At 41.9% G+C, this 26488-nt stretch overlaps 5 protein-coding genes and 3 non-coding genes across 12 annotated transcripts; 4 read left to right on the forward strand and 4 right to left on the reverse strand.

Annotated features, from left to right (window-relative positions):
• Positions 1-1064: 1064 nt before the first annotated feature.
• On the reverse strand, positions 1065-5947 carry LOC114797893 (zinc finger BED domain-containing protein 4). Its single transcript, XM_028993140.1, has 2 exons — positions 5402-5947; positions 1065-3850 (listed from the first exon to the last, which is right to left on the reverse strand). Exons 1-2 carry the CDS (start codon positions 5549-5551, stop codon positions 2051-2053), a joined length of 1950 nt encoding a protein of 649 aa, XP_028848973.1. The 5' UTR covers positions 5552-5947; the 3' UTR covers positions 1065-2050.
• A 142-nt stretch (positions 5948-6089) lies between these two features.
• Positions 6090-8811, reverse strand: vma22 (vacuolar ATPase assembly factor VMA22). The gene is made up of 5 exons (XM_028993144.1): positions 8518-8811; positions 8309-8412; positions 8134-8222; positions 7528-7698; positions 6090-6411 (listed from the first exon to the last, which is right to left on the reverse strand). Exons 1-5 carry the CDS (start codon positions 8632-8634, stop codon positions 6296-6298), a joined length of 597 nt encoding a protein of 198 aa, XP_028848977.1. The 5' UTR covers positions 8635-8811; the 3' UTR covers positions 6090-6295.
• Positions 8812-8973: 162 nt separating this feature from the next.
• On the reverse strand, positions 8974-9045 carry trnae-uuc (transfer RNA glutamic acid (anticodon UUC)). Its single transcript has one exon. It is a non-coding gene; the product is annotated as a tRNA-Glu (tRNA).
• Positions 9046-9413: 368 nt separating this feature from the next.
• On the forward strand, positions 9414-9485 carry trnah-gug (transfer RNA histidin (anticodon GUG)). The gene has a single exon. It is a non-coding gene; the product is annotated as a tRNA-His (tRNA).
• Positions 9486-9553: 68 nt separating this feature from the next.
• On the forward strand, positions 9554-11777 carry ebp (EBP cholestenol delta-isomerase). 2 transcript variants are annotated; one of them, XM_028994584.1, is made up of 5 exons: positions 9554-9609; positions 10327-10642; positions 10759-10795; positions 10949-11079; positions 11526-11777. In XM_028994584.1, exons 1-5 carry the CDS (start codon positions 9607-9609, stop codon positions 11750-11752), a joined length of 714 nt encoding a protein of 237 aa, XP_028850417.1. In that variant the 5' UTR covers positions 9554-9606; the 3' UTR covers positions 11753-11777. The 2 variants fall into 2 exon arrangements, with proteins under 2 accessions (XP_028850417.1, XP_028850418.1); XM_028994585.1 differs by lacking the exon at positions 9554-9609 and adding an exon at positions 9782-10185.
• Positions 11778-11885: 108 nt separating this feature from the next.
• Positions 11886-11958, forward strand: trnaf-gaa (transfer RNA phenylalanine (anticodon GAA)). The gene has a single exon. It is a non-coding gene; the product is annotated as a tRNA-Phe (tRNA).
• Positions 11959-16223: 4265 nt separating this feature from the next.
• On the forward strand, positions 16224-17367 carry LOC114798856 (protein PFF0380w-like). 2 transcript variants are annotated; one of them, XM_028994885.1, is made up of 3 exons: positions 16224-16391; positions 16566-16931; positions 17166-17367. In XM_028994885.1, exons 1-3 carry the CDS (start codon positions 16260-16262, stop codon positions 17265-17267), a joined length of 600 nt encoding a protein of 199 aa, XP_028850718.1. In that variant the 5' UTR covers positions 16224-16259; the 3' UTR covers positions 17268-17367. The 2 variants fall into 2 exon arrangements, with proteins under 2 accessions (XP_028850718.1, XP_028850719.1); XM_028994886.1 differs by having other exon boundaries at positions 16224-16367.
• Positions 17368-20588: 3221 nt separating this feature from the next.
• aar2 (AAR2 splicing factor) lies at positions 20589-25005 on the reverse strand. Of its 3 annotated transcripts, XM_028993669.1 has the most exons (5): positions 24871-24893; positions 24292-24397; positions 23614-24194; positions 22560-22789; positions 20589-21601 (listed from the first exon to the last, which is right to left on the reverse strand). In XM_028993669.1, exons 3-5 carry the CDS (start codon positions 24173-24175, stop codon positions 21434-21436), a joined length of 960 nt encoding a protein of 319 aa, XP_028849502.1. In that variant the 5' UTR covers positions 24176-24194; positions 24292-24397; positions 24871-24893; the 3' UTR covers positions 20589-21433. The 3 variants fall into 3 exon arrangements, with proteins under 3 accessions (XP_028849502.1, XP_028849501.1, XP_028849500.1); XM_028993668.1 differs by having other exon boundaries at positions 23614-24397; positions 24867-25005; XM_028993667.1 differs by having other exon boundaries at positions 23614-24397; positions 24871-25003.
• Between the last annotated feature and the right edge of the window lie 1483 nt (positions 25006-26488).

Genomic DNA, 26488 nt, shown 5'->3' on the forward strand with positions numbered 1-26488 from the left:
CTAACGGTCAGCACCTCCCCGAACTGTGGTCTGAAGAGCAGAATCTAGGTGCAGACAGCTCCCACTTCATGGACGCCTATCACTGCATTAAACAATAAGATGGCGTGAATAATATAAAATGGTACATTCCAACATCATTAATTCATTCAATATGACAGGAATGCTAAAAACTGCAAATCTAAATGAAATGGGTCGTATTGAAACAAAAAAAAAAACTGAAATATTCAGCACATCATGAATTACTTCTGTATGTCAGCCTGATCCATCCCAACAATGAAGAAACATTATTATCACTTCTATCACTAAAGTATGAAAGAATGGGATCTCTTCCATAAAGCTCTAATAACTGTCAGTAAATTATTACTAAACCACTAGAAGTCATTTCTATAAACTATTATTAAATTATTTTAACTGAGAAATTTGTTTCTAGTGACCTACAAGGCTACATAACAAATATAGATAGAAAAAAGAAAGAAAGTGATTATCATTGTGAAACACTGCAGCACAGCACACGGTGACACAACGAAATGTGTCCTCTGCTTTTAACCATCACCCTTAGTGTGCAGTGGGCAGTGGCAGCTCAGTGGATCGGGATTCAAACTGCTTCCTAAACCACTAGGCCACCACTGCATACAGGTTTCCAGGAATTTTGGAATGAGAATCGTTCATTCTTGACGTGTTTCCTTCTATCAGCCACGCAGCATCTCACTGACAATTCATCCTTTTATTTAGGCCCGTCTCCATACAATGCAGCCTTCCTGGTAAATGAATTATTTATTAAAAATGAATTATTTGGAAGCGAAAAAAAGGAAATTGAAGTCCCTAGTACACACATACACAGACAGTAGTTTTCATTACATCTGCACTGCACCAATGACCTCATGTGATTGTGCCCTTAGATAGAATTCACACACACTCACTCCATGTGAATGAATGAAAAATAACCAGACAGTCACCAACATCCAGTGCCACCTTGAGATGGAGAAACATTAGTGTCAGTGGGTGGACCTGTTGCTCCTGGCAACCGACGACCCCAGATGCTTAGAAGGGTGATTTGAAAAAAAAACACACACACAACTGTTTACCAGTTGCCATTTAGCAGAAGTCCCTGCTGCACGCTAACAACCATCTTTATTTCCACACCATTACAGTCCTGGTTATTCACTACCCCCAGTGTTATGTGAACAACCCACCCTAATTCCCTGAACCTAATTCCCAGCCTCCCAGCTCTGGCTGTTCTGCTGATGGACCGTCCAATTGCAGGAGCACAGATATAAACACAAAGAGCCTTTCCTCCCCACTTCGGTTACTATGGAGGGAGTGTTGTTCCCCACACACAAACACTGCGACCATCAGACACCAGACGACTCCGGGTGCATACTGCTAGGAAAATGATTGGCCTCCCTCTTGGCAGGCAAGAGATTGGTTCTGGTTCCTCGTCATGGTTCCAGTCACTCTTGCTGCTGCCAGTGGAGAGATACTTGACCTCAGTCACATCAAACAAAGCCTAGGAGGGACCATAACAGCAAAGGCAGCTATAATCTGACATGCATTGTATCATGTCAAATACAGCATTAACCATATGCAAAGCATTTTTTAAAATGTCAATTTCATCTGAAGTGAAGTTAAACCAAACTACATAATCACTCATTTGGACAAATATGTATTTCACTGTTACATTTAAACATGGCATCTAAAAGTAAGAAAAATATGTGAGACTGGATCCATGTGAGACTGAATTAATGTGAGACTGATGCATTATTTTAAATTATAGTGTTATTCATTTATATGAAAAAATTAGACATCATTACACATCAAGAAAAGGTGGTCTTCATAATAGAGGTTAAGATTATCTAGTTTAGAACTAGTTACAAAAATGAACTAATTTAAGCTACCTAAATGCGTTATCATAAACACAGGTATGTACATGTAGTGCACTCCTGATTGATCTTACAGCCAGTCTATTATTCAGCCATTAAATTAAGAAGAACTTATTTATTTGATTTATAAATCTTTATTTTGTAGGAGAGAAATGCCTAGATGTTCACATCTATGTCCAAAGTATCCTGTAGTTTGCTTTCAAATAAATAAGAGTCTCCAAATTCTTTGGTAGCAGCCTGCAGCGCTCCGGCCGTAGCATCTTGCCCACCGTGCCGAATATCCGCTCCACGCCAGTGCTGGTGGCGGGCACCGTGAACACTTTTTTAGCCACTTGGGACAGCAGCGGGAAGTCGATGGACTTGCGCTTCCAGTAGTGCAGCGGGTCCTCGTCGGTGGGCTCTTCGTGGAGGTAGGTGGCCAGCTCCTGGTCCACGCTCTTCGCCTGTGTGTTGGGCCTCTGCTTGATGAAGGAGAAGAGCTTGCTGCGTTTGGACGGGGACGGCTGGGGATCAGGACTGGGTTCTGGGGGGCCCGCGGCCTGGGTGTGTTTGGCCACCTCTTCCAGCAACACCTGCTTGTGCCAGTCGGTGTCGCTGCTCCAGGACAGCTTGAACTGTGGGTCCAGGGTGGTTGCCGTCACATACAGGGGGTCTTCTAAGATGCCGGCTAGCCGCCGGTCGAGTGCTTGTGCCAGACCAGCGACGATGCCTGTGCACTGGCGAGCCGTGGTTTCCGACAGGTGTTTGCGCAGACCCAGCACACAGGGCAGCGCCAGGCTGATGGACACATGCTTGTCACCCTGGACCATGTCAGTGGCCTCCTCAAAGGGCTCGAGAACATCCGTGAGTTCCCTGAGCATGGTCTTCTCGAAGCTACTGAGCGTCAGGTCATGCCGGTCAACAATGTCCTCCAGGAAGTCCACAGACTCCAGCATGCGCCTCATGGTCTTTAGCTGAACATTCCACTGGCTCTCAGGTGGGGACTTTGCCTGTGTGGAGGGGGACGAGGCGATCCCCGGACTAAACACTTGGCCCAGTTTCTCCGGGGTGACCGTTGCTACGACATAGTTGTAGAAGCGGGCTGCTTTGGTGAGGACGATGGAAAGCTGGGGTGATGAGCGAAGCCCCTCCTGGACACATGCTGCTAGGGAGCGAGCGAAGCAGTCTATACGACAGCGGCCCAGACACTGGTCCAGGGAGCGGTCCGCTTCCTCGCCCCTCGCTGCCTCCTTCCCCTCCCCAGCTGCCACCTCATCACTGCCGTCCTCTTCCTCCTCATCCTCATCCTCTCCCTCGCCACCGAGGCTGAATCCAGGCAGTCTGAAGCTCGACGTGCTCCTGCTGGGGGCGGAGTCGGCCACCACACGGAACACCTTCCCAGCAATGCCGTGGGTGTGGGAGATGTTGTCAAACTCTGAGAGGACCCGCTGGGTGACACAGTGGCCAGTGAGGGACAAACAGGCCAGCAGCACAGACTTGACCTGCCAGTCCGTGGTGATGAAGTGACATGTGATTCCCAAATATCCACTACTACTGCTGCCAGCAGTGGCTGCGGCCCCTGTCTTCCAGATGTCCAGAGTCACACTGCAGGACTCTGCACTGGTCAGAGACTGTTTAGTGGACAGCTGGACCTGGTAGGCATATGCTGGCAGGAGCTGCTGCTGGATGTAACGGCAGGGTTCCGGTGAATAGCGTGGCTCCAGAAGCTGAAGGAGATCCCGGAAGCCCTCGTTCTCCACGATCTGGACTGCTTGCAGGTCACGGATGATCATCTTGGCAATGGCTTCGGATATGAGGGTCTGGCGAGGGTCACTGCGGTCGAATTTGGGCACGGCTCCTGCACTCTGCGTGGAGAAACGAGAACTTCCACCGGGGCTTCCTGCAAAGGTCTGCACAGTTCCTGAGGCATACGCCTCTCTTTTCACGTCCTTCTTCTTTACAAATTCATCATACATGGCTTGATGCTTGCGCTATATGATAAAAAGAGGACACAGTGAGATCAGTAACTGGGGCTGGGATGTAACAGGACACATGTTCAGCCAGATTAAAAACCATGAAACAATCAGCAATACTTGTCCCTTGTGCCTTTCTTGAGTGTCAATTAAAACCAGTTGCTGAAACTGGATACTCCATCTAGCTGTTTCATTCAGAAAGCCATACAAGACACACATACACACGAGACAGTACTATCCTACACTCGCCTATGAACCAGAAGAACACAAAGTCGCAGGTTCAAACCCCACTACTACCATCGTGTCCTTGACCCTGAGTGTCCACTGGGGGACTGTCCCTGTAACTATTGACTGTAAGGCACCCTGGATAAAGGAGTCTGATAAATGCTGTAAATGTAAATATAAATGTTTGAATTTAATGCACAAACAGAGGACAATCGACCTGGTTCTGGCAGTCTGTAACAGAATGGTAATTTTCTCCCATTTTAGCATGGTAATAATATGTATTACTTAAACTGAAAAATAAATCTGGGATTGCAGGACAGAAGCACAGCTGGCTTGCAAAATGTCTAAAATTTCAACAGCAGCAGTAATAACTTGCCACGGGGCAGGAGAACCACGGGTGTTAATATGATTGCAATCATTTTCTAAAATGCATTCAGTGTTTTAACAAACAGACCGAACACTCCAGCATCTGGCAGTTATGCATGGCAAATAAATAATAAGTCATATTCATAGTGATATTTGCTGAATTACCCAGAAGTAAAACGTGGTACAAGCACAACTGTTTTAGACTTACATTTTTTAAATGTAGTTTTAGATTCATTTTTATGTATAGAGCCAACTGCTACTTTTGCCTACAGTATAATAACTCGGAATGAACTGAATCCCCTACAGTATAATAACTAGGAATGAACTGAATCCGCTACAGTATAATAAATCAGAATGAATTTAATCTGCAACAGTATAATAACTCGGAAAGAACTGAATCCGCTACAGTATAATAAATTGGAATGAACTGAATCCCCTACAGTTTAATAACTCGGAATGAAGTGAATCCGATACAGTATAATAAATCAGAATGAATTTAATCTGCAACAGTATAATAACTCGGAATGAACTGAATCCGCTACAGTATAATAAATTGGAATGAACTGAATCCCCTACAGTTTATTAACTCGGAATGAACTGAATCCGATACAGTATAATAAATCGGAATGAACTGAATCCCCTACAGTTTAATAACTCGGAATTAACTGAATCCGATACAGTATAATAAATCAGAATGAATTTAATCTGCAACAGTATAATAACTCGGAATGAACTGAATCCACTACAGTATAATAAATAGGAATGAACTGAATCCCCTACAGTTTAATAACTCTGAATGAACTGAATCCGCTACATTATAATACATCAGAATGTATTTAATCTGCAAGAGTTTAATAAACCGGAATGAACCGAATCCGCTACGGTATAATAAATCTGAACGAACTGAATCCGCAACCGTATAATAAATCTGAATGAACCGAGTCCGCTGCATTTGTGGCCAGAAGTTCTGACTCGTACCTTCAGGTGGGTGACGAAGTTGGATGTTACTGTCCGCTTTGCCTGAATCCTTGTGCCACACGCCTTGCAGTTGGACTCGATCTTGCCATTTTCCCCCTCGAAGACGATGTTGAAGTAATCGAGGATGGACACGCGCGAATTAGACGCCATCGGCCAACTTTTAGACTCGGACGCGAGAATAACTTGGCTTGCGGTTCCGTCTGGTCCCCCGGTGCTGGTCAGGGCGTCCGTGCAGGCACGCTGGCCGACATCAACGCGACGACGACGGCGCGGCCGCCCGCAGCCACGGGCAACAATGCAGAGACGACATCAGGTTCGTAGCCTCGAGTCGCTCATCGCGAACATCCGCATGCAATCGTCGGCCATGATGCGCGACCCTCCATGTCACCTACAAGGGAGCCCCGAATTCGGTCTTGTGGACGGCTGCTGTCTTCAGCCGGGACCAGGAAGTGGACGCGCCGAATATTCGTCTTTTTTTTCTATTTCCGATGGTTCCGACACGGGCATCGCGATCTGAGCAGGAGGTGACATCAAAGCCCCGCCAAATTCAAAATTCGTCACTTTCTTCTCATTTCGATTCGATCCCAATACAACACAGGCACCCCTGTCCAAATACGGTTTTTACATTTAGATCATTTTACAAACGATTAATAATCATTTAAAGCAGAAGCCAAGTCCTGCCTTCCTGTCACACAAAAGTATTTTTTTTATTCCCAGCAAGGGAGCCGTTGTGCAAATCGGGGGACATTATGACATACCAAGCAATTCTAATATGTTTCATATTCATATATCATCTTTTTAAACATTCAATCCCTCAAATTACAAATACGTTCACATAAAAAATAAATAAACAGTGAGAGGCTTTGTCATAGTGCCACATTTTGGAGGAGGACATCAATTTTTAGCCGCTTCAGTCATCTTCTGTTTCTCTTTCATCAGGACCTGCAGTTCTCCTCTTGTAGCCAAGACTGAACTCTGTAAAGCTGCAATCTGCGCAGATAGTTCAATCACTGTAACAAAAACACACACACACACACACACACACACACACACACACACACACACACACACACACACACACATATATATATATATATATATATATATATATACACACACACACAGACACACACACACACACACAATAATTCTAAACTTTGACATGGACAAAGATTACATTTTTTTCATCATTACCGAAAGTAAATGTACATACGTATTAAAATTAGTAATATGAAGAGAAAAGCTATCGACACTCATCACTGGCTGAGGTTGAGATATGCAGGACAGGCGAGCCCTACAGAGGGCGGTTCGATCAGCCGAACGCATCATCTGTACCAAGCTCCCTGACCTTAAATCCATCTACAGCAAGTGGCGCTCTAACAGAGTGGTGGAATGAACTCGGTGGTGGAATGAACTTCCCCTCGAAGTCAGAACAGCTCAGTCACTGAGCACCTTCAAACGACAGCTCAAGACCTTCCTCTTTAGAGAACATTTAGATTAACTTGTAACTTTCTTATTGTCGAACTTGTGTACAGAATCTACAACAGAGTGAATAAAAAGATTGTATTCATAGTCCTAGTGAACCGGAATTGATGGTAACTTGAATGCACGTTGTAAGTCGCTCTGGATAAGAGCGTCTGCCAAATGCCGTAAATGTAAATGGAAGATAGTGAAGGACCTCAGCCACCCCAACAATGGACTCTTCTCTCTGCTGCGATCAGGGAAGCACTTCTGCTCCCTAAAGGCCAACACAGAGAGAATGAGGAGGAGCTTCTTCCCGCAGGCTATACAAGCTCTCAACAATATTAACACTACATAGGACAGAACTCTTAATACACTCCAGCACTTTCAAATCACTTCTGAACGCAATTCCCCTTAGAAATCCTTGCACAAACTTTTAATTTTTAACTCTTTTTAACTCAATTTTTGTTATACTTTGTCACTTTATACTTTGACTCCACCTACTTGCACACCTTCACCCTACTACACATATTTTAGGTTTTATGTTTGCATTATTTGCATATTGGTTCATAGTTTACTTGCAATATTTGTAATACTGTGTATGACTATGTATGTGACAATTAAAAATTGAATTTATGACCCCCGCAGAGCGTAGTCCATCTCACCCTGCTTAAAGGCGGTTTGCGCTTGCTTAAGGTTTTGTGGCACAAGGATTCCGAACCACTTTAGAGGATCCTGGTGCTGGGTGTGCCTGGTCTTTGTACTTTTTGGCTCCTCTGTCATTTCCTCATTTTCTTTTGCAGCATTCTGACTCTTATTCATTCTTCTCCTCAGACCTGGAGAAAAAAAAAAAAGAACGTTTTGTGTCATAATCCGTGATTAGCGGGTATGGAAACAGACCCATAACCAGAAGGTTGCAGTTTCGAGTTGCCACATACTGCTCCCTGTGCGCCTGTCCTGGCTGCCCACTGCTCACCAAGGGTGATGGTTAAAAGCAGAGGACACATTTTGTTGTGTCACCGTGTGCTGTGCTGCAGAGTATCACAACCGCTTCACTTACAATGCTACACTCAATTTGAGTGGCTCACAGGCCTTACCCTATTCTACTCTCCCAGATACCTACGATCAGGAACTGCTAGAACTCAACAAGCGCTTTTATTCACATTAACATATAAATACCTCATAGACAAAAACGAATAGATAGATCTTTGCTAAGTTCTCTTTAAATGTTTTTTTTTTTTTTATTAAAGAGATCACGTAATGGGTCATACCTTCCTCTTTCGCTCCTATGTTTTCCACCTCATCTGACCCAAGTTCTCTTCTTTCTGTTTGGAACTCAGCTTCTCCTGTGTCCAGTTTCCTGATGATAACATTGATTAATTACACATCGAAGCTTTAGAAATCTACTACGGCATGAAGATAAATGCTTAGTGCGCTGTAGATAACCTTGTATGTATTCGAACCAGCGGTTCCATCTCGCTTGCGTACTGAAGAGCTGAGACTTGCTTGTGTCCCATTGAGTAGCGAGCTTTAGACATGGAGAACCATCCCTGCATTACGAAAATTCAGAAGTAATATTAACAGAATATGTACTCTTATTAAAAACATGCATTACTCTTACACGGATGTATAGTTCTGCATTTTAATGTAATGACCTGCTCGATGAGAAGATTAATCTTCTCCCTTTTCTCTTCTAGATCCTCCAGCTGATCCATGAACTGAAGCAATTTTGCATCCAAACGGAGTGAAATATCTTTCATTTCAGGACTCATGTCTGTCCTTGCGGCTGCACACAGCGCTGCTGCGATAATCGATCGCTGCTGTACCAGATATCGCCCTTGTGAATGTGTCGTAGCGTTTTACAAAACGTGTACAGAGTAGAACAACAAGCTAAGCAAACCAAACACGGATAAACGCGGAAACCGTTTCTTCCGCGTAAGCCACGTGACACAAAAGACATCATTCGATTGGTTAAACCAATGCACAGACGAAATAACCTTTACAGCACCGAAGAAGTACAGTAGGAGTATGTAATATTTCGACGTATTGTGCTGTGGGACATACAGATGAAATTAAATGTCCTCCATTTAAAAAAACAGTAAAAAATTTTGTTCCCATACCGGGAGTCGAACCCGGGCCGCCTGGGTGAAAACCAGGAATCCTAACCGCTAGACCATATGGGACCTCGATTCATTCCTCTGATATTACTTATTTTAAAGAGGCATATACATTTTTTACATAATAACTTACATAGTGCGGGGACGATGGTACAATCTTTTTATTGTCACCATACGCATGTAAAATGGTGTTTAAAAGCAGCTCCTTCGGTGCAGACATATTTGTAAAAAAAAAAAAAGGAGGGGAATTGTGAGACACCCTAATGAAAAACGAAGCGGTTTCTACCGCCTCGGCAGCTCGCCGTGACCGAGTAGTAGTTGGGACTCTGACGGTATTCGATTGGTGCGCATCAGCTCCATATTGCCATTTAGTTCATGCTGGTGTTTCAAATGACACAAGTACGTACGCGTCGACCATGACTCCCCGGTAGCTCGCCGTGATCGTATAGTGGTTAGTACTCTGCGTTGTGGCCGCAGCAACCCCGGTTCGAATCCGGGTCACGGCAGGGACATGTCCCTGACACGGCAAAGGGAGTATTTTTTTTTACTTTACTTTTTTCATTCTTTATGAACGCCATCTTTAATATTCAGAGACGACCTCGTATCAGGCCTGATAATAAAGCAGCAATGGTAAACATCTAAATCTAAAGAAGCGTCATGCCCACACTAATATACTCAGTCTGCAGATCTTCTGCACTTTTAGTACAACCGCATTCGTGGGAAGGATAAAATAAGACTAATAAGGTGATTTATCTGTTTGTAAAATACGTTTGTTAATAGAAAGGCTGTCAGATGGGGAGTATTTATGTCCTTTGGCGATCCATGTGGCCTCACATGAGCTGCGAGCCTCTCGTCCAATCACAGAGCACCAAAGACCTCGCGTCTGCCTGACGCGCGCTTTCCGCCTTCTGATTGGTCGGGGCGGTCACGTGGGTAAAATATTACTGAGTGGCGCGGTATGCAGTATGCTCATAGTGTCTGCTTGTTTGCGGAAGTTCGCTGCATTTTACTTAATTTCAGAATTCACCGAGCAAATCTTTACATTTGTAATAGTGACAGTCACTTATCAGTCTTGATCTTTATATAAAGTAGCATCTAATTTTTATATAATTGTTTTTTATATAATTTTACATATACATATAGTCAACATATCAGTCGAACTGAGGCTTTTCTTCTAAATATTGAATATTGCACACATCTGGAAAGGTAAGATGAGAGTTTAAAAAATTGTCCAAATGCAGTATCCCCATTAACTATACTATAGCTTTACTCTACTTATTTAATTGCCATTGCTTCATTTGACTAGTTTAGAAATGAAATGATGCCTTAATAATTAATATTAAACAGATGCTGGAGAAGACCTCTGGAGGGGAACACACGAGCCACCCGTTCTGGCCACGCGACCTGATCATCCCGAATTACACTCCCAATGACCGCTCCATGGCAGAGATCCTCCTGTTCCTGTTCTCGGTGTCTGGAATGCTGCTGCTTGGAACCTGGGCGCTCACGGCGCTGAGGGTGGATGGCAGGAGTCTGAGCCGAGGTCGACGGCTCGCTCTGTGCTGGTTTGCTGTGTGTGGCTTCATACATGGTGTCATAGAGGGGTGGTTTGCAGTTTTCTACCCAATTATCCCCTCTGACCAGGGCTTTTTGTCTCAGCTATGTAAGTAGCCTTTGTCTTAACTGTCCATCAGTCCATCAGAATGCACTACATGATGGGCAGCCATTAATCCATTCTAGTAAAACCAACAAACATGAAACAAAATGTGTATCCCACAGGGAAAGAATACTCTAAAGGCGACAGCAGATATATAATGTAAGTTTTGCACTAAGCAGACTATATCAAGGCAAAATTTCACCCATCTTACTATACACGGAGGTAAAAGCACATAGGAGTTGGTCCTGTGTGCTTAGGGTGATTATATCTTGCAATGCTGATTCTCTGCTTTTGTGACGTCTTTTGCTTCAGAGCCGACAACTTTACGGTGTGTATGGAGACTGTGACTGCATGTCTATGGGGTCCCTTCAGCGTATGGGTTGTTGTGGCGTTCTTGTTGAATCGCCCCTACCGCTTTGTCCTGCAGCTTATCATTTCTTTGGGTAAGATTGCCTCACGAACCTGTAGCTCCAAAGTACAACCCACCAACGTGTCTTTCCGTGGGCCGACTGCCTGTGCCGAAGCCAACTTACACGAGAAGGAGTGATATTTTTCATACGAATGTATTACTATGCATTGATGAAGAGCCATGATGTGCTCAATAACTGGAGTGAATGTTAAGAAAGTGTTTCCCATTAAACAGAATAACTAAGCATATTAAACATTTTTAACTCTCATATGCACTGACTACATAGACTATCCCCAACTCCTGCTATTCATTAATTGTGCAATATTTAATATTAATGGTACTAAAACCCATATATGTCTAGTGTGCATTATTATCATTCCCATTACCTGTCCAACATCTACTACTCACTTTTGACTGGTAGTTTGTGTGTGTATACGTGTGTATATACACTGTCTCACTGTCCATCCTTGTGTCCCCCAGGTCAGCTGTATGGAGCTGTGCTCTACTTCTACACTGAACACCGAGACGGGTACATTCACAGCGAATTCGGACATCCCGTCTACTTCTGGTTCTACTTTGTTTTTATGAATGTCCTGTGGATCGTCATCCCGCTGCTGCTTATTGTTGATTCGTGGTCCCAGCTGTCCGTTGCTCAAGCCCACGGAGACCGGACAGAAAGCCGCCATGTTAAAGCAAAGAAGCGCTGAGCATAATAAAAGGAATAAAAAGAGACCAAATGAAGCGTGTGTTGTCATATATTGTTACATTCTGAAAGTAGACACGTTTTTAATCCGCGCTAACGCTCAGTCTTGAGGTACGGGCATGAGCGTCGGAAGTCGTGCCGAAATAGCTCAGTTGGGAGAGCGTTAGACTGAAGATCTAAAGGTCCCTGGTTCGATCCCGGGTTTCGGCATTTTGTGTGAAAGTATTTTTTTAAGACATTCGCGCCCAAGACACTGTTGTTTTGAGGCGGGTTGAATACTATTCAAATGTTGTTGTTACATGAGTCTTTGTAATGCAACTACGCAACTACATACAAACCTCACAGATGTCCGAAAATACACCTAGTGACGCAGTGAATCTTACGTATGAGGCGCCCCCTAGGCCATAAATCAAGAAAAGCTCGCACATACACTATATATTCCTCACGCAACTACATACAAACCTCACACATACACCATATATTCCTCACACAACTATATACCAACCTCACACATATATCATACACATACAGGGAGTACAGAATTATTAGGCAAATGAGTATTTTGTCCACATCATCCTCTTCATGCATGTTGTCTTACTCCAAGCTGTATAGGCTCGAAAGCCTACTACCAATTAAGCATATTAGGTGATGTGCATCTCTGTAATGAGAAGGGGTGTGGTCTAATGACATCAACACCCTATATCAGGTGTGCATAATTATTAGGCACCTTCTTTTCCTTTAGCAAAATGGGTCAAAACAAGTACTTGACAGGCTCAGAAAAGTCAAAAATAATGAGCTATCTTGCAGAGGGATGCAGCACTCTTAAAATTGCAAAGCTTCTGAAGCGTGATCATCGAACAATCAAGCGTTTCATTCAAAATAGTCAACAGGGTTGCAAGAAGCGTGTGGAAAAACCAAGGCGCAAAATAACTGCCCATGAACTGAGAAAAGTCAAGCGTGCAGCTGCCAAGATGCCACTTGCCACCAGTTTTGCCATATTTCAGAGCTGCAGCATCACTGGAGTGCCCAAAAGCACAAGGTGTGCAATACTCAGAGACATGGCCAAGGTAAGAAAGGCTGAAAGACGACCACCACTGAACAAGACACACAAGCTGAAACGTCAAGACTGGGCCAAGAAATATCTCAAGACTGATTTTTCTAAGGTTTTATGGACTGATGAAATGAGAGTGAGTCTTGATGGGCCAGATGGATGGGCCCGTGGCCGGATTGGTAAAGGGCAGAGAGCTCAAGTCCGACTCAGACGCCAGCAAGGTGGAGGTGGAGTACTGGTTTGGGCGGGTATCATCAAAGATGAGCTTGTGGGGCCTTTTCGGGTTGAGGATGGAGTCATTCTCAACTCCCGGTCCTACTGCCAGTTTCTGGAAGACACCTTCTTCAAGCAGTGGTACAGGAAGAAGCCTGCATCCTTCAAGAAAAACATGATTTTCATGCAGGACAATGCTCCATCACACACGTCCAAGTACTCCACAGTGTGGCTGGCAAGAAAGGGTATAAAAGAAGAAAAACTAATGACATGGCCTCCTTGTTCACCTGATCTGAACCCCATTGAGAACCTGTGGTCCATCATCAAATGTGAGATTTACAAGGAGGGAAAACGGTACACCTCCCTGAACAGTGTCTGGGAGGCTGTGGTTGCTGCTGCACGCAATGTTGATGGTGAACAGATCAAAACACTGACAGAATCCATGGATGGAAGGCTTTTGAGTGTCCTTGCAAAGAAAGGTGGCTATATTGGTCGCTGATTTGTTTTTGTTTTGTTTTTGAATGTCAGAAATGTATATTTGTGAATGTGGAGATGTTATATTGGTTTCACTGGTAAATAATTGAAATGGATATATATTTGTTTTTTTGTTAAGTTGCCTAATAATTATGCACAGTAATAGTCACCTGCACACACAGATATCCCCCTAAAATAGCTAAAAATAAAAACAAACTAAAAACTACTTCCAAAAACATTCAGCTTTGATATTAATGAGTTTTTTGGGTTCATTGAGAACATCGTTGTTGTTCAATAATAAAATTATTCCTCAAAAATACAACTGGCCTAATAATTCTGCACTCCCTGTATTCCTCATGCAACTACATACAAACCTCACACATACACCATATATTCCTCACACAACTATATACAAACCTCACACATACACCATATATTCCTCACACAACTACATACAAACCTCACACATACACCATATATTCCTCACACATCTACATGCAAACCTCACACATACACCATATATTACTCACGCAACTACATACAAACCTCACACATACACCATATATTCCTCACGCATCTACATACAAACCTCACACTAACAGCATATATTCCTCACACAACTACATACAAACCTCTCATAAACACCATATATTCCTCATGCATCGACATACAAACCTCACATTAACACCATATATTCCTCACACATCTACATACAAACCTCACACATACACCATATATTCCTCACACAACTACATACAAACCAACACTAACACCATATATGTGTATGTATGTGTGCGAGGTTTGTGTGTATATGCGAGCTTTTCTTGATACATGGCCTAAGTGACGCCTCATACCAATGAATCTTGTTCTTCCAAATAATATATTATAATAAATTAATGCAAATAATTGAGGCATAGTGGAATTAAAAAGAAATACATACAGTGAGTGCAGACTTTACACCAAGTTGAAAACAATCCCACCCTGGAAAGAAATCCACCGGTGACTTGAGGGATTTTTTTGTCCAACAGATGTCAGCATCGCTTCAGGTTTTGATTTCAGAAGCTTTGAATCAGTGAATCTCATCTGTGCTCTGCAGAAGGCAGATAAAGCCTCTTCTGCTACAGATTAATTTTTTTTAAGTAAAATTTCCCAGTAGACACAGTGAGATTAGTAATGTCATTTCTAAATAGGGAAAGATAACTATATATAAATCTAATGATCAATTAAACAAAACCTATCAATAACGTCGCCTACCGTGCAATAAACCTAAATATCCCTGAGACCCATGTTGACTGAGTGATCTTAGTGAGTTCTTGAAGATAAGAAAAAGTTACATGAATGAGGAACAGTGAGAACAAGATGAAACTTTCTGCCTCTCATGACAGAATTTGATGTTTCTTGCCTCCAGAAGGCCTTGAGAAGTAACCCTGAAAAAGAATTAAGTTGTATTATCTATTATCTATGTTTGCGAGAACATATCTTGTGAAATCATACTTAAAAGTGTTCAGAGTAGCTGGTCAACCAGCATAAACATCTTAACTGCATTAAGTCTTTACATGTACATGACAATATGTTGTGGCTTGACCTCTGGTGTTGACTGCACCTCTGGTGATGAACACATTCTGTTCACTTGTGCTACTATGTATAAATTTGCCCTGATTGTGGCTAATCCTGTTCCTGGCAGTGCCTGAATTGTGGAGGAGCGAACTGGCCGAAGGAATTCAGGATGACCACTGGAGGGGCAAACGTGGTTCCAGTCCCCCACGGCGGAGGGCCTGTGCTTTGGACCGGGACTAGCTCGACTGGTGCTGCATCTGCTGGAGATCTCCTTAAGGCTTTCTGGGCACGATGGGTGAAACGTCTCTCTGCTCTGTGTTATTTCTGGTTCTGCTGCTGGTTCTGGTGTGTGGGGACGAGGTGTGGAAAACAATGACACACAGTCACATTCACAGGGATCGTTGCAGTCTCACTTGTTTATGTTCCCAGCCAAAAGCCACCTCTACTCCTGCATGTGAATCAGAACATTTACATTTACAGCATCTATGAGACACCCTTATCCAGAGCGACTTACAATCAGTAGTTACAGGGACAGTCCCCCCTGGAGCAACTTAGGGTTAAGTGTCTTGCTCAGGGACACAATGGTAGTAAGTGGGATTTGAACCTGGGTCTTCTGGTTCATAGGCGAGTGTGTTACCCACTAGGCTACTACTCCCCAGGGACTGGAAGGGCACGTGGCACACGTGGCATATTCAAACTACATACACTGTACACAAATTCAGAAATAACATGTTCACAACTATAATTATATAGTTGTGAGAAATGATGAGAAATATATATAGGAAATTAAAATTAAGACAAGCTGACAAAAGAACACTTCTTACCTGCTCCAGCATGGGAAATGGAAGGACAGAAGGAAGTGACATAATGACTCAAATAGACAGCATAGAATCAGTCCCAGAAAAATATCAATTAAATAAAACAATGTGTGACAACCTACTCTGCTATGGGGTTGATTGTCACATCTGCTGAAGGTGCCTTTGACAGCCCACATTTTTTTTGAAGAGAGTGGATTTTATAAATTAGAATTGTTGGAACATGGGAGGGAGGCCTCAGGAACCGTTTGTTCTAGGGAGGGAGTTGAACCATTTCCGATCCTGATTTATGCAACAGGGCGGAGCTTGTCGTTTATAAAATTCACCCCTTCAGTCACGGAATAACACACTTTAGCTGTGCTTGAACCTGTGACCTTCAACACTCGTGTCAACCAAGGACCATGGAGAGTTCTAGAATCTTGTTTATGTCTTTGACTGTCTGTGTCCTGCTGGTCAACTTCCATGGAGGAGCTTCAAGACTATTGACAAAGGAATACCCGTCAAATCAGGTTTTCATCAAAACCATGGATTATGTATGTTATAGATGCACAGTTTTCTCTTAACTAAATTCATTATTCTCAGCATGGGTTTAAAAATAGGATGAAATTAGATATGTGTTTTCTTGGTGATTTGTTGACTTTTACACTTTGACCCTCTTAAATTGTATTAATTCATTCCTTCAATCCTTTTTCTTCTTCTCTCTTCAGTTGGACACAATGCAAACCAAGCCAGAGACTGCTCAGACTGCTCAGACTTCTCAGACTTCTCAGACTGCTCAGACTGCTCAGACTTTTCAGACTGGTCAGAATTCTCAGACTTTTCAGACTGGTCAGACTTCTCAGACTGCTCAGACTGCTCAGAATTCTCAGACTGTTCAGACTGCTCAGAATTCTCAGACTGTTCAGACTGGTCAGAATTCTCAGACTTTTCAGACTGGTCAGACTGGTCAGAATTCTCAGACGTTTCAGACTGGTCAGACTGCTCAAACTGCTCAGACTTTTCAGACTGCTCAGACTACTCAGACTGCTCAGACCAATCGTGAGCAACATGTGACCAAACAAACTGTCTGTTCGGTGAGTAGAAATGAAAGTGTTGATGAGAGTATTCAAAAGTGTCCAAAATCAGGTGACACAGATTTCTTATTGAAATCTGACCTTTTGTATAAAACAGATAACATGGTTTTGTTTTACGTACATTTGTATGTAAGTTGTACAATTATTCCAGTCCTTGCTGAGTGCATGTAAACTTCTGACCTCAACTGTATATTATCAGAAGCTAAGATGAAATGTTCCAATGTTGTTTTACAGTGTAAACCTCTTCAGAACTCTTTTGACGTCAGTTGCGGCAAACTGAAGTTCTCGTGTGAATGTCCACTGGGAATTTTCTGCAACATGGGCACGCAGATCTGAGGCAGCAGTCTGCAGACAGCAGATGATCTACATCAACAATCAACAAGTGCTGATGAGCATTCACAGCTGTGTTTGATCTGAAATTCCATTATTAAAATATCGGAACAAATTATTCAGTAAATTCTTGATGAAATTTAAACATTTAAAATAATCAAATATTAATCAAATAAAAATTTGTTTGACATTTCTCCATGTGTTTTATTGTCTTTCTTAACACATCCACATAAATTATGGATTCATGACTTTCAGTAACTTTAAGAACAATCCTACAATCACATATTTTTGGTTTCCTCGCTGAGGTCACAAAAATAATTACAAAATTACAAAAACAATAAAGTAAAAGTCCAGTTTATTGTGACATGTTGCTAAATTTTCTTCGTAGAATAAAGGGTTCCTGCAGAATCCCTCACATGTTCTAACAATTCTCATTTAAACAATTCATTGCCCTTTTACAGTTCAAGAATATATCTTCTGAAATCATACATAAAATTGTTCAGAGTAGCTGGACAACCAGCCTAAACCTCTTAACTGCATTATGTCTCAATATGTACATGACAATAACTCTATTAAGGCTTTTATACATCTGATGAATTAGTACGCCCATGTATCAATTTGCTCAAGTCTGGTTTTTCATCCTTATGATTTTTTGAGAAAAAAATGTATCGAGCTGCCATGTGGGGAACTGAACATTTCTCCAAAAATGCTAAGGATGAAAAAAAAATTGTCCAGAGAAGAAAAGGTGAGTACTATCATCAGTCCTGTCTCGTGCCAACAGTCAAGCATCCTGAGACCATTCATGTGTGGGGCTGCTTCTCATTCAAGGGAGTAGATTCACTCACAATTTTGCCTCAGAACACAGAACACAGCCATGAATAAAGAATGGTACCAAACATCCTCCGACAGCAACTTCTCACAACCAAGAACAGTTTGGTGAAGAACAATGCTTTCCAGCACGATGGATCCCCATAAGGCCAAAATGATAACTAAGTGACTCAGGGAACAAAACAGGTTTTGGTCCATGGCCAGGAAACTTCCGGACCTTAAGTGATGAAGAAAGCTGTAGAGAGAAACTTCAGTGAAACATAATAAGAGTTTTAATCAAAGTTCTCCATATCAGGTATTCCACAGCAGAAAAAAAAATTATTGTTTTAAAATGTACAGGTTGGGCCATTTATATGGATCCACCTTAATAAAATGGGAATGGTTGGTGATATTAACGTCCTGTTTGTGGCACATTAGTATATGTGAGAGGGCAAACTTTTCAAGATGGGTGGTGACCATAGTGGCCATTTTTAAGTCGGCCATTGGATCCAACTTTTGTTTTTTCAATAGGAAGAGGGTCATGTGACACATCACATTTATTGGTAATTTCACAAGAAAAACAATGGTGTGCTTGGTTTTAACATAACTTTATTCTTTCATGAGTCATTTACAAGTTTCTGACCACTTATAAAATGTGTTCAATGTCACCAACCATTCCCATTTTGTATCCAAATAAATGGCCCACCCTGTAGTTGTAATTATTCAGAACCAAAAAAATTTCATTGCTTAAAACGTGCTGCCTGATGAAGGGATCTCCATCTTGGGCCTTGGTAACTTTTCAGTGTCCACCAGGAATCTTTGTGAGTTCTTGAAGATAAGGAAAAGTTACATAAATGAGGAACAGCGAGAACAAGATGAAACTTTCTGTCTCTCATGACAGAATTTGATGTATCTTGTCCCCAGGAGGCCTTGAGAAGTGACATCCTTTCAAGGGTGTAGCGACAAAAGGTTTTCAAAGGTGGCCTGGAATAGAATACATTTTATTTTTATTATCAATGTTTGTGAGAACATATCTTGTGAAATCTGGTCAACCAGCCTAAACATCTTAACTGCATTAAGTCTCAATATTTACATGATAATAACTTTTTTAAGGCTTTTAGACATCTGATCAATTACTACGCCCATGTATCAATTTTCTCAAATCAGTTTTTTCAACCTTATAATTTTTGGAGAAATGGCAGCTGTGTAGGCACGATAAACTGTAAAAGGGCCATGAATTGTTTAAATTAGAACGGTTAGAACATGGGAAGAAGCTGCAGGAACCATTTTAGGTTTAGGTTTAGCAACAGGGCAGAGCTTGTTCATTTATAATATTTACTCCTTATGCCACTGTACAACACACTGAAGCTTTGCTTGAAGCTGTGATCTGCAGCACTCATGTGAACCCAGGACCATGGAGAGTTCTAGAATCTTGTTTATCTTTTTGACTGTCTGTGTCCTGCTGGTTAACTTCCATGGAGGAGCTTCAAAAGAAATATCCAATAGATTTTTTAGAAAATGTATGAATTTTTAAATAAAATTAGTCAAAGTTAATGATCAATTTCCAAACCAAGGGAGTGTAGATACACTCTTACTAGTAATTTGTTAACTTTCAAACCTTGACCCTCTTCTTTTATTAATTCATTTCTTCCAATGCTTTTCTTAGCTTTAGTGGAGTCTAAGCTAGTGATCAAAGACACCAGCACGTTATTTAATATTAAATAAATTTGCTAACTTTTACCAGATTTTTATATATATGTATTAGAAAACAGTGATGCTTTAGCCTTATTAAAACATGATAAATTGTGTTATTCATATGTTTTGGGTTCTCCATGTGTTTGTCTTTCATCCACATGGATTATGGATGCTTAATTTCCAGTCATTTTAGGCACAACACACTGTTCCTACAATCCTTTATTGTTGGCTTCTTCACTGAAATCACCCTGGATAATCAAAAAAAAAAAAAAAAACAAGAAAATTGATCATGAAGTAAATAAAGTGAAAACCCAGTTTACATTTACGGCATTCGGCAGACACCCTTATCCAGAGTGACTTACAACGTGCTTTCAAGTTACCATCGATGAAGAGATCAATTCCAGTTCACTAGGACCCCAACTATGAATACATCTATTTTATTCACTCTGTTGTAGATTCTATACACAAAGTTCGACAACTGTAGGCTGTCGTTTGAAGGTGCTCAGTGACTGAGCTGTTCTGACTTCGAGGGGAAGTTCATTCCACCACCGAGGGGCCAAGACGGAGAAGAGTCTAGATGAATGTCTTCCTTTTACCTTCAGAGATGGGGGGGACCAGGCGAGCAGTATTGGAGGCTCGGAGTATACGAGGTGCAGTGCGAGGTGTAATAAGGGCTGTGAGGTAGGATGGTGCTACTCCATGTTTGGCTTTGTAGGCCAGCATCAGTATTTTGAACCTGATGCGTACAGCTACTAGGAGCCAGTGGAGGGAACGTAGCAGAGGGGTGGTGTGGGAGAATTTGGGAAGGTTGAAGATTAGTCGTGCTGCTGCATTTTGTTTATTGTGTTCATTGCATTCTTGAAGCCTTTTAAACACATTTACATCTAGACCAGTTATACCCAGTCCTGTTCCACATGACAGAGGGTCGTCATTTCAAGGACCCATTATTCTATCAATCATAATGTCCAGAGGTGAAATATAATAGGAAGATTATCCTTTCATCCAAACATTTCTTCATATGTATCCAAGATGATGCATAATGACTTCAGTGTAAGCCATTAAAACATTTTGGTGAGAAAACATAATGACAAAATGCACAAGTAAATTAATCAAGGAATGACTGACAAAGGAAGGTAGTGAAAATCTTGGCCAATTTTGACAGACCTGGTATTTTTGTGCTCCTAAATTGTGCTAAAAGATACAAAAGACCAATAAGAAGTTAGTAGTCTAGATGCAAATATAAAGCACATGTGTAAAATGCTGAACTGCTCTTCAGAAAGGTAGTTGACCATTTTTTGACCCACAGGGACACTTTCAAGTCATCATTCATTTCCATCAGCAACCCACCAGAGATACGACAGAACGTGACCAGTGACAAAAGGAGAGGTGGAGGAAGATATACAGAAATAACAGCGTCTTATAAAAAAGGATTCTAGCCTATGTATCATGAAGACTATGTAACTCTGCATTTAATTTGCTTTTTAATTAGGAATAAAAGTTATATTAATTACAGCATGTAAGACAGATTGAACAAGAGTTAAGCATTTTTTTTTTTTTACATTTCTTAGATATTCTATCGTGGACAAATGAAAGAAGTACAAATCAGAGTTGGAGAATGGCTCTACTGCAACTGTCCCTCTCACTGGAGGCTCAGAATGGAGAACAGGAGATCAGTCCAGTGTCACTCCCTCAGGAAGCTCCACAACAACAGGAGCACAGTCCTCCAGGTCGGCCTCGAAATCCCAGCGGAACTTCTTGGTCAGGTGAGCTTTGAACTTGTCTGCCTTTTTTCTTAATGTGCTGTCTACTCCTGGCCCACTGGCAAACTGGAAAAAGTCCTAAGAAGAAGAAATGGTATTATTATGACTAGTGATGAACGAATTGAGGCAATGTAAACAGAAATGAAGTGTGAAGCATGAACATTAGCAGTAATGGAATAAATATATATATTATACAGTGGGTAAAATAAGAATTAAAAATGACAAATTGATCAACTGTAGTCAACAAAATCTATTACAAAATATCAACTAACCCTTTTTCATGTGACTATAACTATAATGAAATATATAAGACTAAATATGGTTTACATGAGAAGAATTCTGATTGGTCTGTGAGAACTTTTTGGGAGCCAAATGTAAAAATGATTTTCTCTTGTGGAAGTGGAAATGAAACAGAATGAGAGGTCGCGTCAGAGGTCTTTCATGACTGGAATGGATGTAGAGTATTCTTGAGTCTATAATGTAACAATAATATAATAATAAAATAACCCTGTTTTAATTTTGAAATGGGTTTTGCCTACTAGGTACTTCAACTATACTGACTGGGTTATTTAGAATAGCAAAAAAATAAAATACAATTTCCATGGACTAAAACACCATCAGTTCTCGTTGACTAAAACAAGACTAAAGTACTCATGGATAATTCTGACTAAAATGCTCAGACTTTTAGTCAAATGAAACTTGACTAGACTAAAATGACATCTTGACACAAAGACTAGACTACAACTAAAGTACAACCACACGCAAAGAAATCAAACCATAGCTAAATGTGCTGTTCTTTTGAAGAAGCCGACTGTAGACACTGTGGTAGACACATCTGATGCCCAGCAGTGCCATCAGCACAGAACTGCCAGTGGGACCCAGGTTCACCCACAGAAGATCTGTGGTTAGTTCTCTAAAATGTGTGGAACCACCTACCAGCAGACGTACTTCAAAAAAGGTCTGCAAAAGGTACCTAGAAGAACTGGTGCTATTTTAAAGGCAAAGACAAATTTCCCAGTTTAGATGAGAACAATACCTGCAAAGTGGAAGTGAGAAAGTTGTTCTGGGACACGATATCCACAAAGAAATCCGGTGGGATCTCGCCCAGCTGGTGGTAAAGCACGGAGATGAGGCCGAGGTAGAGGCTGTGTCGCTGCCGCATGGCGTCTTCAGAGCGGCAGAGCAGGGTCAGCAGCTTTTTCCAGTGTTCAAAGGCCTCATACACGTTCCCCACAAGGAAGCACACAAAGGCGAACTGAAGCTCCCCTGCAGTACATACACATACACACACACACACAGTCAAACTCCTTCAACTGAACAGTGGATCGTGAAGCAAATAATAATAAAAAAATCCTGGAAATGCCAAAAATCCACCTGAATTAAAACGCAGACAGGCAAGAGCTTTTGAGTTTTGAGAATTACTACAGTAATTTGTGTGTTTCAACTGACATTATTTCATCTTAATTTATCCTTTGCCTCCTCTGAAACAACTAACACTGAGGGATGGATAATGGCATTGCATTTCAGAATGGTCAGTCTGGCTGGCATCAAGGATTGCAGAAATGAAAAGGAAATGATTAAATCCTGGACCCAGTAGAAAACTATATTCTCATGTTTTTATAGAGATCTCCACAGCTGAACTCAACTCTGTTTAACAGCCCATAAGAACGCATGGAGCAATGGAGGACGGTCATGTGGTGTGACGAGTCCATATTAACCCTGTGCCAGGGTGATGGGTGCATCAAGGTAAGAAGGGAAGCAGATGAAGAAATGCGCTCATCATGCACCCTCCTCCCAACTGTACAAGCCTGCTGAAGCGGTGTTACCATGTGGGGTTCAGCAAAACGAAGTGGCAAATTAATCAGGCTCTGATAGTCAAAGAATGTTTCCAGACATGGACTGGCACCTTTCTTACCATCAATTTTGTCTTGATAAGTAACTAAGTGTTGACAGTTATACCTCAAATGCATTTTTTTAGGGCAAAATTCTTGTTTCTTCCTAAGGACTGGTAGACATTGGTGGGACAGTAGAAATATATATCAAGATACTTATTTTATATATTAATAATAGATCAAATAACAACACCCCACCTAGAACGTTTAGGGGCTGCTGGCTGTAATGGCTCTCCAGCAGGCAGTTGAGAGCGTAGCTGAGGTCCATGCTGCACTGCGTGATCTGGGCGGGCGTGGCGCCGGGCGGGTAGGTCTGCTCGGGTATGTGGGAGAAGCGCAGCTCCGTGCCGTCCCTCTGCTTCATCCGCGGCAGCCGCTCCAGCCCCTCCTTCATGCTGCGGCAGGCCTCGTCGTTGCGCGGCAGCTTCTGCTCGGCGCGGTCCTTGGTGTGGGGCAGCTGCAGCTCGGGCACCACGTCGCTGAAGGCGCAGATGCGGCCGCTGAGCGGCTGCAGGGCGCTGGCCACCTCGTGGGTGAGGCGGTCGGTCAGGGAGACCCACTTCCGCAGGGTGTCGTAGGGGTACGGGCCCAGGAAAGGGTCGAGCTCCTTCAGGCCAGATTTAACCCGCTCCACCTCCTCCTGGTTCTCTGATGCAGAGAAATCCAGATCCTCCAGCTTCTTATCCCAGTGGGCCAGAACAAGTTCTCTGGGCTTTAGCGCAAGGAAGAGGCCCATTTTAGGCCCAATTTCCCCACCCATCGCTTTCGAATTTGTGGAGCTATAATGGAGAAAATGCAGACCGGGTGGAATCATTTTCACCCCACGAAAGCGTGGACCAACCTGCCAGCTCTTATAGTCAAGACCCAGTTCTGTACCCTCAGGAACTCCAAGCAGTACCAGGGCAGCTCCTTCCTCAAACAGCTCGCGAGCCACCTCTGGCTCCAGATCCACTCCTGCCATGTCAGACAACCAGGCGACGCTCTGAGTCGAGGGGGAATTCGGATGTTATTCATGCATTGTGCACGGTCAGAAATATTTTTTTTTAAATGACAGCGTTGCTATATGTATGAATATGTTGGATTTAGGTTGTTTTAATATACTGCACTGTAGTGCAACTGAGGAACTGAAGTAATACCGAAAGTTAACTACCGTTAACTACAAAAGGTTTAAAAGCACGAAAACTGATCTGGTGAATGTTGACCAGACACTGAAGTGCCTGAAATGGGATTTCGCTCTGAAACCTGTAATATATGAATATATAGGGTTGCAGCCAATGGGGTGAATGGGGGCAAAGTATAGAGGTGACCAGGTGGGAGCTTTTAGTGTGGTCAGTAATGTCGCACCAGAAGCGTCGTAAGTGAACTAAACAGGACCAGCGTGTCACCCCTCCGTGCTGGATCAGGGAAAAAAAAAAGACATGCGTATAACCAAAAAAAAAAGAAACACTCACTCACAATATACACGAAAGATGAATAACGCAGGCCAGGCTCCAATGATTGTTAACATTAGCTGGAACGCTCACTTCTTAACTCGTGTTAAAATAATTACGAAGGCGCTGCGTTCGTAGCTTGTGTCCGTCGACCAATTACTTCCGTGTAGAAACAGGTAGCGGGTTGCGTTGGTTCCGCATCAATCGTGTTTTCAATAAAACAGTTCTCTAAAAAACCTCTCTGATACGAACATTATTTTAATATGCCCAAAAACATATTAAATGTTACATGAATTATGTTGTATTTGGGAACAGGATATGCATATGGTAATCTAAATAGTAGTATTACTAATTTCTACTTATATTGCTATTTTATGATATATGTGTTTACATATACAGCATTTTATGTGTTTCATTGTTTTTTTGTTGTAGGTGACACCTGGAACATTAACCAAAGCATCGGTCCTCCTAAACACATAACCAGAAAAATGATGTAGACAATATCATATCAAAATAGCATAAAATATCATGATGTTATTTTAAATATATCATTAAATTGAAAAGCCTAGTTCAACTCAGTCACTGACAAGGGATCGTTCAACACCCAGGAACATGGAGGAACATTTTGAAGTAGAGTTAAAGAATAAACAAAATAAATAATATAGATCAAGTCAAAAGATTCTTTAGAATGAACAGAATACAAACTGTGTGAATTTAATCAAATGGAACATCAAATATTCTCTATACCACAAAACACCCCCACACTAAATTTACTAATGGATGATGAAAAAGAAAACGCACAAAATTGTTTTTTCATGTTTCAGTCATCAGTAAGTATGGCACTCGGTTTATCGCCACAGTGCGCACTGCATTATGGGATCTGTAGTTTGTGTGTTATCTCGAGAGACGTGGCCTCCATATGGTTTAGGATAATTTAATAATTGCATGTAAGCACCATAAGTTACAGCTTTTATATAAGTCAGTATTGTGCAGGCATTCAAATGCTATTATCTATTGATTTTGATGAGAACTGTATCTGATTCCAATGTCAGCAGTGAGTGTCAAAACAAAACATTTTGATTTCAGTCTGTCGACAGTTTGTGTTTGGCACCAGTGCTGGGAGCGTACACGCTAAGCAACTTTTGCCAGCAGTTTATGAGCATCTGGACGAGTTCCATTTTCTTCCTGTTACTTCTTCCTGTTCCCTTTAACCTCTGCCCTGATTTACATCTTCCACTCTTCTGCTTTTTTTCCTTGAAATAAAAACAAATTATTTGCATTAGCACTGCAGTATAAAAACACCTACACAGGATTTCTGAACAACTAAAATGAAATCTGTACAGAACACCACAGACAAGTCAAATAAAAAAATGGCATGGGAGAGATGTATGAGGGAAGATTTATAATTGCAGATCTTTGAATTTATATTAAATTATATTTTTCTAAACTGTATGGGGGTGGCTTTCAGATGAAATCTTTGTAAAGTTTGAATTGTTCTTGCCAAGGTCATCAAAGTCACTGCAGACATCTCAAAGTCTCTCAACCTACATGTTTTGTGTGTGTGAACGCTTACGCATTCAGAAGCAAGTGAAGAAAATGATATCGGAGTGCTTTTAAGATTTGCGAGAACGGTCTCCTGAATC

The sequence above is a fragment of the Denticeps clupeoides genome, chromosome 10, assembly GCF_900700375.1.
Source record: "Denticeps clupeoides chromosome 10, fDenClu1.1, whole genome shotgun sequence".
In the NCBI taxonomy this organism is placed as follows: Eukaryota; Metazoa; Chordata; class Actinopteri; order Clupeiformes; family Denticipitidae; genus Denticeps; species Denticeps clupeoides.